This window comes from Sinohyriopsis cumingii, chromosome 13, assembly GCF_028554795.1.
Source record: "Sinohyriopsis cumingii isolate HCF-2022 chromosome 13, ASM2855479v2, whole genome shotgun sequence".
NCBI classification, from domain to species: domain Eukaryota; kingdom Metazoa; phylum Mollusca; class Bivalvia; order Unionida; family Unionidae; genus Sinohyriopsis; species Sinohyriopsis cumingii.
Genome location: NC_142973.1, coordinates 38,584,020 through 38,598,047, shown reverse-complemented (window position 1 = coordinate 38,598,047; position 14,028 = coordinate 38,584,020). Strand labels below are relative to the sequence as shown.

Below are 14,028 nucleotides of genomic sequence, written 5' to 3'. Positions count from 1 at the left end.
ACACCTCTTACCTATTAATGTAAGGTATTATGATCGGGTAAAGAAGAAACCAATTTTTTCTAGTAAAATATGTTTCTTCAGTAATACTTACCCAATCATAATACACATACACCTTCTATGCCTCCTCATAATTATGTACATTTAGAGATCATACCTTCCATTCAGTAGTAATTGAAATATTCACTGGATTTGATGCCAGTTCATATATCAAGGGAGTTCACTCTGTCACCTAGGTGGGCAGATCACTTTAGTTTTTAGCTAAAATGTTTTTGCCTGGGAGGGCTGTTTTTGTGAAGTAATAGTAGTTCATAGTGTATTATGATCAGGTAAGTTTTACTGAAGCAAAAAAAACTTTACTAGAAAAAATTGGTTTTTGACTATTTTGATAGGATTTGATGCAGTCAAGCTTTTGTCATAAAGATCTTGGTTCATTTAAATTATCAGTTATATTTATGCATATTAATGATGTGACCTTGCATCTCATTGGCTGAACTTGTTAACATACTGGCAACACTATTTTTGATCAGATTGTGATCAGATTTTTTAAAATATTGGTAGTCTTATATTATTAAGATGAAGCTGGATGGATTTGATTATGAGCAAGATATATTCATATTACATGTAATAAGGTAACCTTGTATCTCATTGGCAAAGCTTCTAGTCACTCTGGAGACTGAATTCCAATTGGATATTGCTCCACCATGATTGATAACTTAAGCGGATATTATCACTGTTCTATCACAGGTGACATCTGCTAATAGTAATGAGATGCCTTGCATCTGAGCTTATTACTTCTTTTTTTCCTAGAGATTATACAGCACAATAATTTAGTAAAATATATTTTTAACACTTCTAAACTTTTGAGCTGGACTCCTGTATTATGAACTGGGACTACAACTTCTTCCAAGTTGGGAGCACGTGTTTTCAAATTTTAAGATTCTTATGACAACCCTGATCATTATAATAGCAGATCACATAACTACTAGTAAGGTGCAATTAGGAATTGGAGACTTCCTTAGAAAGCTGTCTGACAAAAGTTTTTGCCATTCATTTTGTAAGGATTGACAGTGTATTGATTATAATCTTGATTACAGGGTTACCCAGCAGTGAGTCAGCCTCAGCCAGGGTTCCAGATAGCTGTAGGTGGACCAGTCCCACCCCAGCCCAATCCTTGGTACTTTCAGCCTCCCAGCAGCCAGTATCAAGGAAGTGCAGGTAAGAGTAGTGACATGTTTATGTTGAGACATTCCTACGCTTTGAATGCTCATAGGTATTTGAAAAACATGTAACATTTACTCTGAAATGTTGAAACTGCATATTGTGCCATCACGCTGTCAATCTATCTGTCCATTAACATTTCCTTTTCTGCATGGTAACTTTAACTTTTCATCATCAACAATACCAAATTTTGTGAATGGCTTGTATATAGTGTAAGGAAGAACTTGATTTTGGGATAAAAGGGTTTTGGGATAAAAGAGGACAAATTAAAAGTCTTGGTGACTAAAAGAGGTAAATGGTTTTTGTGCAATAACACAAATTCTATGTAACATACCTGGACCAGATTTTGCGGATAGCTTATACTTGGGGTGAGGAAGAAGCTTGTTGATGTCAGGATCAAAAGTCCAAAAATCAAGGTCACTGTGACTGAAAGGGATAAATGGTTTTTGCAGCATAGCATTAGTTCTACACCTCAGACCAGGACAAGATTTCTGAATGGCTTGCACCTTGTATAAGGATAAACCCTGTTGATTTTGTGATCTAATGCTAGCCATCATTATAAACTGCCAAACTGCAGACATTGTAGTGATATGACTAAAAAAATGTTAAACTAGTTTCTGTCCACAGAGATGAATGTTATTTTTTTATCAGAGATAGTTTTAATTCACTGGTATATAGATGAAGATATCAACCTATAGATGTCATACTGACACAAAAAGGAGACTCCCACATCAGCTGTGAGAATATGACTACTTTTACCAGCAAGACTGCTTTTTCCCACCATACTCTTGCCCTTAATGGTAAAAACTACCTCACTTTCAACTTTAACATAGTGACCTCTTTGAGTTACACTGACAGTGTGACTGGAGTACAGTGAGTACAAGTGAAACAAGATATGCTTACAGATTGATTCAAATGATAGTCCTTTATATAAAAAATGCCTTCCCCGTGCAACAAAAGTTTAGTTTACATACACTGAGCAGTCACAATTGATATATTCCGTTGACCACTTAAAGCAGCGAGAAACCGTTCTTTGGTTAGGAAATATCTAGCTGCTATCTGGAAATAAAGTGACCATTATATACCTGACTTTTTTGTGGGAAAAAAAATTCTGGGTGATATTAAAATGACCATTGAGACCAGGTGACCACTATAGATGCTGATTTCACCTTCAAAATGGCTGCCTTGATGGCATTCCTTAAATTGGTGGCATTGACATCAGCTTTTAACCAAATTATTTTGTGCAACATTTTAATTGGTTTAGAATAAAAACGGTGCATCAATAAGGGATCCAATCATAAGAAAAATTTATACACACTCATGCACCTATGGGCACGCATTCATGTACATACACAGAGCTGTTAAAATTCTGGACTTTTGAAAAAATGTTTTAAAGGAGCATTTTACTTGGGGGTAAAGATAGTTCATACCAGAATTGAAGCTGACAGTCATTTACTCATTTGTGTTTAATGTTAAAGAACGGAGCAGCTATGGTTGACAGTGTTGCTTGGTACTGACAAGCTTTTAAAATAAAACTTAAAAAATGACTAAGACATTCAAAATGCAGTAACTGAACACTGCCAAAGTACTGGATATATACTCCAAAAGGTCAAATGTTATCTAATTTTTTTCTAGCTAGGGTAATTCACACAGCTTCTGTCTCTTGCTCTCTCTCTCTCTCTCTCTCTCTCACACACACACACACACACACACAGATAGACTATTTAGACAGATAGTCTAGTAGACAAATATTGATGCATTGTACGTATAGAGTGACACTTTTCTTATATGCAGTCACATGTAGAAGACAAATTACAAAAATATAACTTTGATGTCTGCATGGATGCCCTTAGTCAAATATCAATAGAAATATATACGTGCTTGGTATCCCAATTTCAGACATAGCTTTCATTTGATATATAGAGAGGCACACAGGACAAGACGATCTGCTTATAACGGTTACAGCAGATAAGGCATTGTGACCCAATTTTCATTATATAAGTCTTGTACAACAAATGCTCATACCCCATTATGCTTTGCATAGTCATAAATTTTTTATAGTTGCATGGCAATGTGAAAATTGCCAAAACTAAAGTAACATGTTTTTCAATTAAGTTTACATGAAACATGGTACTAGAGCTCAAACCACTGCTCTTGCTTCAAGTTGTGACTAAATAACTGCAGTGTTTTAGCTTTACATTTTCAAACCTGAGGACAGTTTACTATATATACATTACATAAGGCCTGGTGCACTTCCTTAGGATAAACATAAATATGTGCAAAACTTTCATGATATGTTTTTTTTTTGCTTTTATTTTTAATAAAAAAGATTCTGTACATGTTGTTTTAAAAGTACAGTAAACTTGTACAATAGAATCCCTTTTTTCAGCATATTCATGATATATTTCTTCAAAAAGTGCTGTAATAAATTTTATTAGTCCATGCTATACTGTTGCCAATAGCTCTTGAGTTTGCTTAAATCTAGTCTACAGATGCTGATTTTAAGATATGTACATGTATTTAAATAATTCATTAAATTGAAACAAATAAACAGTGATGCTAATGAATATTGTACTTTCACTGCGCTCAATGTTGAAATCATCTTTTTAATATCATTTACATATTATTCAGATTTGAATTCTGTTTGCTTGAGTTCCAATATATATATATAATGTTAGATTACCGTATTTTCCGGCCTACAAGTCGATGCGGAGTATAAGTCGAATTGACCAATTTTGTAAATTTTCCATCCTTCGTCCATATATAAGTCGATTCGGAGAATAAGACGAGGCCAGGTCAATAACTTGGCTTTGTATTTTATACTAGTAACTTCCGGTTGCATGAATATTGATGGTATCATTGTATGATATTCCATATTACCGGCAATCGTGAAATTGCATTACCGATGGTAACATGCTTGTGATTTTACTTCTGAACTGCTATATTTTGTTATCAATTGACACAGCTGAATAAACAGTCCATGCTTGTTTTATTATAATTGAAAGCACATCCATATTGTAGTTCATTTTATTACCTGTAGTTACGAACGTAACTTATACAAACTTGTCATTTTCTATCGTAAGTTTGAAAGTCACGGACTCCGTTAAATCGATTCATATATATATATATATATATATATATATATATATATATATATATATATACAATTTTTTAAGTGTTTGTTCTGTTTGGACTTGGTTATAATTAACATTTTATTACTAATCTATTCAATGATATACCCCACTATTATCTTTATCGGCCAGTTCAAATACAAAGTAATGGGTATGATCTCTTGTCCTTATAACAAATTTTGTATGGACAATGACTTCAATAAAATGTTGACAGATTTTCATTTCCCTAAAAAAAGCCTCATTTCCCTACTGGCAGCCTCGCTGATTTGACCTATTCTGTCGATTCTTGCCCTCAATCTGGTTTCAATTATAGCCAAAGCGCTAAGCATGTTTAATTACCGTGTAAATAACACTGCATAGCCATGTGGTTGTTGTGACAATGTACATCGTAATTAAAACAAGAATGAATTGTTGATTTAGAGGTGTTTATTGATAATGGAATATAGGAGGCTCGTAATACATGAGGATTATCACAATTGTCAGGTAACTCAAGATACCGTCTATTTTCTCTTTGCAAAAGCTACAAATAAAAACCGCCCTGAATAAAAGAACGATCTTGTACACGGTCAATTTTTTCATCTCTCACTCTCTCTCTCTCGTGCACACACACACAAGCACACGTGCGCTCAAAATATATCTGATTTTAGTTTAGTTTAAACCATATTTGTTTTAATTATGATATCCATTGCAACAAGAGCCACGTGGCTGTGCATGCTATGATTATTCCTTCCAGTTGAAACCAGTCTTGAGTGCAAGATTCAACAGATGAGAACTTTACAAGTTCCAGCTTAAAAGCCGCTGTGTAAGACTTGCGTGATTTGACGGGAGGCATTGTGAGATAAGTTGTATGATTTGTACAGGGATATTTATATGAATGATTATGACTGAAAAGATTGATCAAAATATACCGAACTCATTAAAATGTGCCAGTACTATAGCAATGAAAACAATGCCCATGGCTAAATTCATTATTTACATCTAGAGAAGGGAGTGGGCATCATTTCCTGTTGTACTTAATCCCATTGATGTTAAAAACGGGTAGCATAATTGATGCGGATTAATGATAAAGAACAATGGGGTGCCGGCAATATGGTAACTAGTATCGGTAGCTAAAGCCAATATCAAGGTCTAAACAATTGCGGCAACTGGCTTTGATTGTTGTTGGAAACCAAAGACCAATTTATCAACAACCGGTATAATCAAAGAGAGACACCGAATCGTCAGCTGGTTAAGAATGAATATAGGTGAAGTGTTGACATTACAATTTGCTTTAAACTGAATTGCAAAACTAAAAATCATGGATCACTGATGATCTATGAGTACTGGTAGTCCATCTATATATCTGATTTTAGTGTAGTTTAAACCTAATTTATTTGAGAAACTTTGTCAAATACAATTAGAAACATATGATTTGGGGGATTCAGTAGAATGCATGATCTACATTATTTTATAAATAATCATAGAACGCTCGAGTTAATATGGATTACATCCCTTTGTAGGATCAATTGGATCAATCAAAAAGCTATGCCGGTAATTGCTCACGTGTGTCCAACATTATACTGGAAAATCAAATATTAATGGACCAGTTATTTCATATCTTTTTTTTTAGGAACAAACAATATGCTTTGAATTAGTACAGTACACTATAGAGTATAGACCGTAAGTGTGCTATGCGGCCCGGTGAAGTTTTTACCAGTACGGTAAATTGTTTTCTTTTATTTTATGTTTGAGAAATAAGAAAAAACACGCAGAATGCAAAATAATTAATGACAAAACTTACAAATATAAACGCAGTCATATTAGTTTATGACAATTTATTGACATAGTAATTTAACATGAATTTGTACTTCTATGTGACCTGTTTTCGATTATGCCGATTATAGAGCAATGTCAATAGCATACCGGATACTTTAATCCATATATAAGTCGATGCAGTTTCAATGACATAATCCATATATAAGTTGATTCGGAGTATAAGACAAAGACCAAACTTTCAAGTCAAAAAGTATCGACTTATACGCCGGAAAATACGGTATAGAAAAGGCAAACAAAAAATATGCGTTTCTGGTTGGCCAACCATCTGTGTTTCATTGCTGACTCTAGTACTCTTTTCTGCCATGGTAAAAGAAAAAACAAATCACCAAAAAATCACATTAAATATATGTAGTGTTAAAAATGAAAAAATAAAAATGACCTGCCTGTCCTAATTTTAAAACAAGTGCAATAGGAAATATAATTTTTTTGTTGCAGCTTAAAATAATAAAGGGATTTAAAAAAATACACTGAAATATGTATTTCTTCCCATTCTTCCTTTTTCAGACCATTTAATAAAAAAATTACACGATTGGCTGCTTCTTGTTCTTCTTCATATTGCGGAACTTGGACCTTCATCTACCTGTATTCGGCTATGGTACTCTTGTTTGGCTATTTCGACGGTTTATGATTTGTGCTCAGGGACAGCCACAAATCATGATCATGAGCAAGCAAAATGATAGAATCTTTTCCATAAAATATAGCAGTTATCATCTGAACATTGGTTTTGTTGAAAGATAAATATAGTATCATTTGTGTGACAATGAAGTAGGACCATATGGTGATGGACATATAACGGGTTAATCTGAGAAATACTGTCTTTTTTGTTCATTTGTTAGGTATGAGCGAAAATGGGAACATGTACTGGTATGAAAGTTGCATATGAGTCAGATGGTTAAAAAAAATGTCTTTTTGAAGAATAAAAAACATGTTCTCAACTGTACTACTTGGTTTTGAAGACTTTAAAGATGCAGAAATCTGGCAAAAATTGTCTGTTTGACTGAACACATGCCTATTTAGGAACAAAAAATGAACTGTTAATTTTGCGTTATTTTATTGTAGAATGTGTACATGTATTGCATTAACATACAGTGTGTATGGCATAACAATAAGTACTCTTACAGAAACTTTGATTCATCACTAATTTGGGGGCCAAAATTTGCCCTTAATGGACCTTGTCCTTTGGTTTGTTGTATTGGTATGGCTTAGTGTGTCATCGCAGTTTCTCAACAATATTTAATATTAAAGATAGTTTCAATACCCAGTAGCTAATATGAAAAGGACAGAAGAAAAAACTTGGATTCCTGAAAGTTCTTTTCAGCCAGTAGAGTTTCAATACCTTGAGGGACTCTTGTTTTTTATTTTTTTAAAATTTATTTTAGTAATTAAAATTTGAATTTATTTTCCTGACCAAAGTCATTGAACCACACTGTTGTGAGGGTTATGAATCTATAGTTTTAATTTAGAATGGTTTTTCATAATCAAGATTTGTATTACTGCTTCTTTTGTTGTATCCAGATGAAATGTGTCACATTTTAATTGTTTTTTGTGAGAGGTCACTTAACTGTTCTTAGGTTGCTGATGGGTAGGCAGAACTGTCTATACTTTTTACAAGGACATAAGTTGCCCATCCCAAAAATCAAATGCTACAAAGTCAATATCTGTTGACTTATTTTTAATAATTTAAGCAGATTTTGTCATATCTGTTTAAAGAATACAATTTGTTTGCCACTTTATTGGCTTGGAAGGATTCTAAAGTCTGTGTCATGATGTCTGCTTTGTGTTACTAAGTATTATATGTTTCTAATAATACACACTTTTCCTGATTTAGCTTTGTCTAACTTTTGATCTTGAAAATGTCAGGCTAGGGACAAAACTCAGATTTTAATCTGAAGAGGAAATTATTAGACCAAGAATGGTTACCTCCCTTGATATAGTTTGACGGCCTTTATTAGAAAATGCACATGAAAGGTAATAGCCTGAATATTTCTATAAAAATGTTGCTATTTTAAATTTTTAATTAATTCTGTGTTATGAAATAGAGAAAAGAAAGGACATTTAAAATTCTAATTACTTGTTTTGTGGAATATTAGTATCTGCTTTTAATCATAAAAAAGAAACATAATTATTGGTATTTCAGAAGTTTTATGTTTGTCCCTTTGATCTTGTTTAGTGTAGCATATTACCTGAATCCCTGAAGCCCCAAGCAGTCTTTATACCTTGATTCCATATGCCATTTTGCGAGCTAATATTGATAGTTTGTTTTAAATTTCACACAGATTTACCTCCCCTGAAAAGGGTGTCTGCAGTCTTTCTGTCAACCCTCCATAACATACTTTTTGATAGAAAGATTAATTTGTCTTTGGATCTGGCAGCAGAAATATAAGCTGGATTTGGTTAACCAATTATATATAAAAAATATAGTCATTGTATCATAGACTTTTGCAAGAAATTAAATTTGGTGTGAAGTACACTTTTTCTCTTTGTTTAATATTGAAGAATTTACCATAGGATGGTGGATGATAATTTTAAGGGCTGTAATTATGAAAGTGTTTGATGTCATGTTTTACTGTCTTGTAGGCTTTCCACAGCAACCAGGGTACCCATTGGCATCTCAGCCCTATCAACCAGGTGTCACTTATGGCCAGCCATACACTTACACAACACCTAATGTGGGATACACTACAGCAACAAACACTGTGACAACTTACCCTCCAACAGTGGTAAGAAAACTGCATTTTAGAGGCCATTTTTTCTCTCAGATATATGTGTAATACAGTTTACCCATGTGAGAAAACTTTGTAGGATATGTTTTTCTCTCATTTCTAGGTGCATTTAATACAGCTTGCCCATGTGGGAAAGCCATGTGACATTTACAGAATTCGTTATGTTTTTATGTGGGGTAGAAAAATCTCACCATAAGGACATAATTTGTTTTGACTCACCTTATTGAAAGAATATTGTCTGCAAATTATAATCTCAAAGGTGGGATTACCCTATCCCACACTAGTGCATATAATGGATTACTCTTCTCTCAATTCTCACTATGAAAAAATAGTGTTGGACAAAGAAAGATGGCATGTTTATTGGTGTGGATATAGAAATTGAACATCTTCTTTAAAGATTATAACAAGTTTAATTTACAACAGAAGATTGTTTAAACAAGGATTAATGCTTACAGACTGTCAAAATTTGTCTTCTCAATACAAAGCTAGAGAGATGGAGAGCAATTTTCTCAGATATATACCCATGTCACTCACACATCCCAGCCCTATTCTTTCAATAAGGTGAGACTGTGGTTTTAAAAAAATCACATAACTACCTCTGTAAATAGTGTGAAGAACAGTGATTTGTCAACCAGACTATCCTCTGATGATGACAGTAAGATGTGATAAGTTTCACATCTGCCTACTCAAAACTGCAAGTGTTGTTGCATTCATGAAACTCTGCCAGACATTACAGCCAAAAGGTCAATAACTCTTACAAAGCTTTGTGAATATGTGCATCAAAAGATGACCAGATTTCAGTGATATTTAAAAACATGCAAAACAAACTGCAGGTCTAGTTGTGCTGAAAAGATTGAGTCACAATTGGCTTCAATACAAAAAGGGCAATAACCCTAACAACCCAAATCCCTCAAATGGACTGACATGCTGCTGACTGAAGATAACCAATGAACTCTATGATAGAACCCTTTCTGCTGTCCTTTTATTCTTTTATACAGCTGAGTATTGATCTCTAAGACACCACATTTGGTAACATAAGTATGTTGTTATATATCTAGGTTAATATGTTCACAAGATGCTTGTAAGTGCAGTTCAGAATTCTTTTCTTGGCCTTAGACCCTGGACCTGATATCATAGAAAGAATATTGTTATATGGCAGTATCAGAACACATCAACATGTTTGTTTACATTTGTGATATAATTTTGTGTGTGTGTGTGTTTGGAGATAGGGTGTGAGGAAATGGTTGTTAAGGTATCATAATTCAAGGTATGTATGAGATATATCCACGAACTGCATTTGGTAAACTCCATTCAAACATTACTGTTCTATCAAGCTTACAAGCCAGGATGGCTAAAAACATGAGATAAGCTCTTTGACCTTAATGTCAGAGTGCTATCAGCTTGTTCATTGGAATACAACTGATACCAGACCTGGTCAGTATTCTCTGGTATAGATCATTTAGTTCATAAACTCAGTGTATGTGCATATCATTTAGTTCATAAACTCTGTATGTGCAGATCATTTAGTTCATAAACTCTGTATGTGCAGATCATTCAGTTCATAAACTCTATGTGCAGATCATTTAGTTCATAAACTCTGTATGTGCAGATCATTTAGTTCATAAACTCTATGTGCAGATCATTTAGTTCATAAACTCTGTGGATCATTTAGTTCATAAAATCTATGTGCAGATCATTTAGTTCATAAACTCTGTGGATCATTTAGTTCATAAACTCTGTGTATGTGTATGTGCAGATCATTTAGTTCATAAACTCTGTGAAGTAAAAAAATTCAAGGAGAGACTTTTGACTCAGTCTGAATGCCAGTTAAGTCTGGTTTTCAAAACTCCTCACAAAAGTGCATATGCACAGTTTTCATTCAGAACCAGCTAGATACTGCAAGAAGTGTTATAGTGCAAATTTCATGTCATTGCCATGGTTGATTCAAGAGTAGTAGTAATAACAGGATTTTTTAGATGGCCCTGTGATGCCATATTGGAGGTCCGAAGTGCACCATTTTCTTTCATAACCAGCTGCATGTTGCTGTACAGTGTAATAATGTTTTAGTGAAAACTCCATCTCAAGGCATATGGTCAGAAGCATTAGCCATCTTAAAAAATGTCAGGATGGTCATCAAAGTATCCATTTTTAGCAGATAGATCAGCACCATTTTAAAATATGTGTGTATTGCAAGAAAGAGGTTAGTTTTGTCTTAAATGTCAGTATTGTTATCAGTTTTTGAGAAGTACCTGGTATGAACTTTTTCAAATTTTCGTAGGTCATATTGGCATAATTTTCATTTGGAACCACCTATATGTGAAAACCCCATGTCAACAACTGTCCCTTCAAGAAGTGTAGTGATAACAAGATTTTCAAGATGGCTGCCATTGATCAGCACAATGTTTATGAAGCTGCAAGACATAAAGGGCAGTAACTCTAACAAAACATTGGAAGAGCAAAGTGATTTGTTGATATGCCCATCTTCAGGTGATAACCTAAATATGTAAAAAGTTTCATAGTAGTCCATCAAAAACTGTAACACTAGTTCCACTAAAAATTTTATTTCTACAATAGAAAATAGGCTATAACTGACAAAAATGTGTGGGAGCAAAGTTATTCGTTGAAATATAAATCTTCTGATGATGACCCTAATGTTTACAAAGTTTTGTGTCAGTCCATGTAAAACTATGGAATTAGTTGTGCTACTGAGTGCCATCCACCAGTTGGATATGAGAATGGTTAACATTAAAAACATTTATGACATAATAGACATATGCAGCTTCAATGAGTGCACTATCACACACAGCTTTCTCTTATAGGTAAAATGTAACAAAGGGAACCATAAGAGAACAATTGAATCTTCCTATGGGTGTTAGATTTCTCTGTCCACATGAAAGGAGAAGATTCTTTTTCTTGTATGCCATATGCTATACAGTAAAACCTGCCTTGAGAGACCACCTGTCTTGAGAGACCAGGTTCTTTATGGATAGATTTATTGATTATATAGTCTTGTGAACTGTTAGGACAGACCACTTGTCATGAGAGACCATAATATTATGGTAGAGGGATGGTCTTTCAAGATAGGTTAGATTATTTTTCTGCCTAAAAGAGTGATTGTACAATAGAAATAGCCATTGTACTACAGTAAAACCTGTTATGAGAGACCGCCCCTTCTGCCAACCAAAAGTGGTCTCTCAAGGCAGGTGGTCTCTCATAAGAGGTGTGTGAAAATGGACTGGTTTTCAGGGTCAATAGTTAGCATTGTTGAAAAATAATTAATACCCATACTCACTGTACATGTATCATATCCTTTATTCATGAATCTTGTTAAATAATGCATGCATTCCTCTCAAAATATCTTTATATAATAAAGATATACATCTATCAAACAACGAGAATAAAATTTATATTTCAACATCACATTAATATGTACAAAAAATGAACAGTTAGATATGATGTATATATCTTATTTTATACACTTATTCACTGTTTTTTTAAAAGAAATCCATTATACTTCTTTGTTGACATGTTTTACTCAGCTCTTTGGTCTGAAGATGTATCTCAATTATTGCCTTTTCCTGAATCAACTTTCCACTTACTGGTATGTTTTTACTCCTTGCAACACAAAACCACTCCCATACTCGCTCGTTCAGATCTTCGTAAACTGTCCGTCGTGCCGTGGCATATTTCCTCTGTGCTTGTGCACCTTTCTGCCATTCGTTTCTAATGGACTTCTTGTCTTTGATTACATTTTGAACTTGCGTTTTACCGACGCTTTATCCTGACTGCTATTTTGCGAGTGGTCTCACCTTTTTCATTTCTTTCAATGACATTAATCCTTTCTTCCAGTGTTAAAATTTTTCTTTTTTTCAGCGGAGATTCTGCCGTTGTTATTAGTGTTGACGTTATAAAGACTATAGGTTTTGATCAGGTTTTGGGGAATTGTGGAATAAATATATATTATGTACCAATGAATGAAACCAAAATACATAATTAACTCATCAGGAAACAATACTGTACATTTATTTAAATCAACAGCGTTATAGCTCGATAAACAAATGTTCCGACCATCTGCACCCACGTAAACAGATTGTGGCTTGGTGAAACACTAACAAAAGAAATAAAAAATAATTTTAAAAAAATCCGGAAATGATTCTCACTTACTAGTATTAAAGACAATGAGCTCATTCACCCTCCAGGCATTATGGATTAACTGGAAAGCAAACGACGTACTCAAACCAACACTGAAGCCCTTTTAAACGATTTCTCACTTGGACATAAGGACTACCGGCGTTTTGTGAGTTTTCATACAGATAAAGAAAAAATACAAACCTCTAAATTGACTGCGTATATCCAGCATTACTCCCTTTGATGTTACTCTTACTGGCTATTCACATGACTTCGGCACTACAATGGCGGTTAGTGACATGTACTTTAGTCTGGTTTACTGCAGTTTACAAATGACACCGTACGCTGGAGTTGTAAATTTCACAAAACTGGTACTGTAGCAAGACAAATTATTTTTAAATACTTTATTAGAGCAATCTTTGCTATTTTTGCCGTCTTTGTTACAAAGGATTAAATGATGGTTAGAGGTGTTTATCCCGATATATGGTTGTTCAACTATAGTGTTATTTAATGTGCACTTTGTTTGCATACTACATTTGTCCCGAGCTCTAATGTTTACAAAGGATTAAGTTAAGGTCAGTGGTGTCAATCTGTTTTGATTTTTTGGCGATGTGGTCGTTCATAGCAGTGTCAAAATGCATATTTTGCCAAGAAATCGCGGTCGCTGGTCGCGTTCAGCAGGTGGTCGTTCATAACAGAGCGTTTATATAGTAAAATCGATCCGTGCATTACGATTGCGGTCGGACATGACAGGTGGTCGCTCATAGCAGAGGTCGCTCATGACAGGTTTTACTGTATATAAATAGCTGGTGTACAATATTGTACCTTATAAATAGCAGGTGTACACTATAAAGAGGCATCGTACAGTATAAATAGTTGGTGTATAAAATAATTAGCCATTGTACAATAGAAATAGCTGGTGTACACTATAAAGAGCCATCATACAGTATAAATAGTTGCTGTATAAAATAAAGAGCCATTGTACCATATAAATAGCTAGTGTACAATACCAG

General features: G+C 34.1%; 1 protein-coding gene across 4 annotated transcripts in view; it reads left to right on the top strand.

The window, feature by feature from the left end:
* LOC149785239 (uncharacterized) overlaps positions 1-14,028 on the top strand; it is a 37,663-nt gene that overhangs the window by 13,041 nt on the left and 10,594 nt on the right. For all 4 annotated transcript variants that reach the window (XR_016425375.1, XM_089979075.1, XM_089979073.1 and 1 more), the window contains exons 3-4: positions 1,095-1,215; positions 8,742-8,884. Coding sequence is in view for 3 of the 4 variants with exons in the window: in XM_089979075.1 (XP_089835201.1) it covers positions 1,095-1,215; positions 8,742-8,884 (264 nt within the window). In the remaining variant the exon portion in view is untranslated. The remainder of the gene's footprint in view (positions 1-1,094; positions 1,216-8,741; positions 8,885-14,028) is intronic.